Source organism: Sinocyclocheilus anshuiensis, unplaced genomic scaffold, assembly GCF_001515605.1.
Source record: "Sinocyclocheilus anshuiensis isolate Anshui unplaced genomic scaffold, SAMN03320099.WGS_v1.1 scaffold373, whole genome shotgun sequence".
Classification (NCBI taxonomy): Eukaryota; Metazoa; Chordata; class Actinopteri; order Cypriniformes; family Cyprinidae; genus Sinocyclocheilus; species Sinocyclocheilus anshuiensis.
Window position 1 is genome coordinate 1,526,006 of NW_015537962.1, and position 4,270 is coordinate 1,530,275.

The 4,270-nt window shown below is 36.3% G+C and overlaps 1 protein-coding gene across 1 annotated transcript in view; it reads left to right on the forward strand.

The window, feature by feature from the left end:
* The first annotated feature begins 3,444 nt into the window (after positions 1-3,444).
* The window catches only part of LOC107667568 (very low-density lipoprotein receptor-like), a 22,935-nt gene continuing 22,109 nt past the window's right edge, over positions 3,445-4,270 (forward strand). Inside the window, exon 1 of the mRNA XM_016459264.1 lies at positions 3,445-3,538. Coding sequence (XP_016314750.1) covers positions 3,445-3,538 — 94 coding nt within the window. The remainder of the gene's footprint in view (positions 3,539-4,270) is intronic.

Sequence of the window (4,270 nt, forward strand, 5' to 3'; positions counted from 1 at the left end):
AAAGCATCCTTGCTAAATAAAAGTATTAATTTCTATCATTTCCCAAAAAAATAAAAATAAAATAAAAAATTAAATAAAAATACTGACTCCAAGCTTTTGAATGGTATATGTATAATGTTACAAAAGCTTTTTATTTCATATGAATGCTGATCTTTGGATCTTTCTATTGGATCTTTCTTACTGTTCAAAAATGTTTGACTGGTAGTGTATGTATGTAGCCGATGTATCACACTCATTTCACATCTTGTTTTGGCTAAGAATAAAACGTCAGGTCCGACAATATCGTGTCTTTTTTAATTTAAATCTAGCTTTATGCGCATTGGCCCATGGAAACCTCTATGAACACACTTGACTTGACTTGGCTAAAAAATCGCGTGGGACGAATTTATGTTTTATTAAAAAGTGTTTACGCATACACTCATGGCATGCACATTAGGATAGGTTAGATGCCTGCCTCCGTTGCGAGTCCCTATCAAGCACTTTAACAATTCAGCTACTCTCTTCTTCTCCTCCTGCCTTGCTCTTTGGCCCGCATCACTCACCGCAGAGCAAGTCTGTTCTTGATAAATCTCCTGTGAAAACGTGGGAAAAGCCGACGAGGAAGAAGTTGGGGTGATGCGATCTTTATATAGACGGAGCAAAATATTTCATCGCTCCGTCCATAGAGCATTGTGATTGGATGGTTTACGCTGTCTATACAGGAGACAATCCAATGGGCCACTGGCTGCTCGCTGTCCCTGCGTGATGGTTTTCGGCAAAAAAAACATTCTGTCCGCCTCTTAAGTGCGTCGGCACACCGGGAAAATGCCTGGTATGCCCGATTACCAATCCAGCCCCTGGTGGAGTGTGAAAGCTGAACAGTAGCGCTCACTGCATGACAGATGGAGGCGCCGGCGTGCTCACTTGCTCTTAAAATACTCTGTCATTTTGGTCATACAGATAAGAGTAATACATCTTTCGAATCTGTAAAGCCTCTGTTTATTTGTGTGCACTCACAAGCGCAATAACAACAAAACATTGCGCTTTTGTAAAATAATGAAAGCAAAGAGGATGCGCTTTCTGCCGTCTCGGCCTCTGTGAATTTGAGCGCGAAACTCCGTGTATACTTGCCTTACAGACATGAAAATATATCTATAGAGAGTGAAATGTCTACTTTCAAATGAAAATTTAAATCTGAAAAAACAAATATTCTCAGATTATGTAATCCGTATGAAATTTGCATGCAGGCACATCCACTACTACGGAGATGACCAGTCAGTGTCGCCGAATTCATCTCTTAAACCGAAAACACTAGTTTATCAATAGATTATTAAAATGTTAATGCAGTTTAATCTGACTGTTTTTCCCTGACACATTCATAATCATTACTTCTGCCGGTGTGCTGTGGCAAGCTTAATGTGTGCGCTTGAGCGCTTATTAGGCTATGTAGGCAATTAAAGGCTCATTATAATGATTTAAATGGTTTATTGATAAACATGCCATTAGTCGACTAATGCTTAAAATGAACGACTACTAGTCGACAAGAAAAATCTTTAGTCGAGGGCAGCCCTAATATCTATATATCTATCGATCGATAAGTTGTTCTGAAAACTTCTCATACACTGAACATCTACTAATGAATAATACACATGGAGCACTTACACACGCGTGTGTATGCATAGGGAAAGAGGGAGGACACTGAAATATTCATGAGAAACGGCCCTCCACTCAAACTCCTCCCCTACTGACACAGACACTGATTAAAAGTGATTTGACTGCACATGTACAATGCATTATGCATTATACAATACTGTACGAGAAATGCAAGCCATTTAAGTTGAATTCTAAGCAAAAATATAGAATAAAAGGGGCAATATTTAACACTTCTGTAGAATTTTTTTTATTCCCTTTAAATGTTTCCTTGCAAAAAAAATTATTTTGTTCTATATGGCCACTTTCAACCCTCTCTCCAATCATTTGACATTCAGGCAGTTTTTGTTCTTGTATTTTTAAGGTGGTGCCATTTTAATGTAAATGGCTGATGTTATGATTGACTAACTTCTGCTGTAATTCACACTGCTGTTCATCAGAGTGGGTCAAGTTCCTGAATATAGAATATTAATTACTATGTTTGTTATGGGTGGACTGAGGAGGAAGTGTTACACTGTATATGTTTTATTCTGTCCACATAGGACATTGATTCCTTTATTTCAAAAGAGCAAGAATCTTCTTCTTCATAATTCCTCTTTAATGTCTTTTAAGTAGACATTTCAAATAAAAGCAGGAGCATCACTAAGGTTTCTAAGGCCCTGGTACTGTTGGTTTGGGCTATCCTTCAGCTGAGATTGTAGTTACGCCCCTGCCATTAAGTGTTTAGTATCCTTTCTGTAAGAGTTACATCACCATCACTCTGCTTTCTCACTTGACTGTCGTTTTATCTGTCCTGAGAGGTACAGCGTCCTGGTTCTGTGGTCCTCCAATGAAAATGATGCTGTGCTTGAGGTTTCACTAGTGTTTTCACTGACTCTGATGGTGACTGCGGAAAAAGAGGATAAAATTACATCTGAGATCATTTGTAGTGTGTTAGTATATATGTAATTTAGTCTATTACATATATTTTAATATATAAGTAGATGTAAAAAAAATATTTTATATTATTGCCTTATATTACTTTTATATTATATACACACATTTTTTTTAAATACAGTAAAAACATTAATATTGTGAAAGTATTACAATTTAAATGAATCATTTTCTATTTGAATATATTTTAACATGTAATTTATTCCAGTGATGCAAAGCTGAATTTTCTGCATCATTACTCCTGTCTTCAGTGTCACATGATCCTCCAGAAATCATTCTAATACGCTGATTGTGGCTTTTAATATATACTTTTACATTTTAAATTATAAATTACATATTATATCATTTTAATATAATTTTATAATAATTATAATAACATTATTGATAAATTATATCTATGTTTTATATTAATCAAAGCATTAATATTAATATATTAATACATATAATGCTATATATACTTATTTCATCATATAAAACAATATTATTAATGTTGTTAGTATTATTAATAAATAAGAATTCTGAAAATAACAATGAAACATGTTATATAAAATGTTAATATAAATTAAAGAGACGACAAAAATGAATTAAAGAGATGAAAAAAAAGTATAAATTAAAGAGATGAAAAAAAATTAAAGAGCTAAAAAAAAAAGATAAATTAAAGAGATGAAAAAAAAAATCTGAGATAGGCTGTTTATGCAAATTTTTGCAGTGAAAGACACCATACATCACAGCAGTGTATTCCTACAGGTCTACAAAGAAATTTGTGTGGTAAAGAAGCATTTTTTTGTCAATCTGCATGTCATCATTCAAACATTACTTACCTTTGTGTTTCTCCATCTCTGCCACGCACCTGGAGAACATCCACAGTGGATGTGCATTAGGATGAGTAAACCCCAGCCAAACAAACACATGCAGAGGGCAGTGGTCACCGAACTCCTCACTACCACTGATATGACTGGAGCCTTCATTACCATGGGTGATCTCTAAGTCAGGTTGAGCATCAGGTCTGTATGTATTTTTAGGAGAGTAGAGTCAGTGTGCTGCTCCATACGGTCTGCTGATCTGTGGATGCGGTTATAGTGAGATCCACCTCCACTCCGGCACTAACAGTCCTGTACTCCAGCACTCTGGCCTGCAGGGAAAAGTCCCTCTCTTCAGCTCATCCACGGCATCGGTCAGACACAAGCTCTCACAGACACTCAACAGACCTGCAGAAAGTAGCAGTGATTCTCCTTTTAAAGGGGTCATCTGATGCCCATTTTCCACAAGTTGATATGATTCTTTAGGGTCTTAATGAAAAGTCTGTAACATAGTTTGGTTAAAATGTCTCAATGGTAGTGTAAAAAACACCTTTTTTTTACCCTGTCTAAAACAGCTCTTTTCAGAGCAAGCTGTTTTGTAGCATTTTCCTTTAAATGTTAATGAGCTCTGCTGACCCCGCCCCTCTCTTCCGAGCTGTTCTCTGAGGGACTGTTTACTTTAGCCGCATTCATCGTGAAACTTGTTAATTAGCACATTATTAGGAAAGGCGATTTGCAAAGATTCATTAAAAAACCTTATACTCAATTCTTCTGTAGGTGAAGCTGGATCACGAATGATATGCACGAACATAGATGCATTTATGTAGATCGGGGGCGCATTCCCTTCAGAAACAAACGTAATCCACGAGAAACAAATAATCCACTGCGAGTTCAGCGGCTCAGATGTC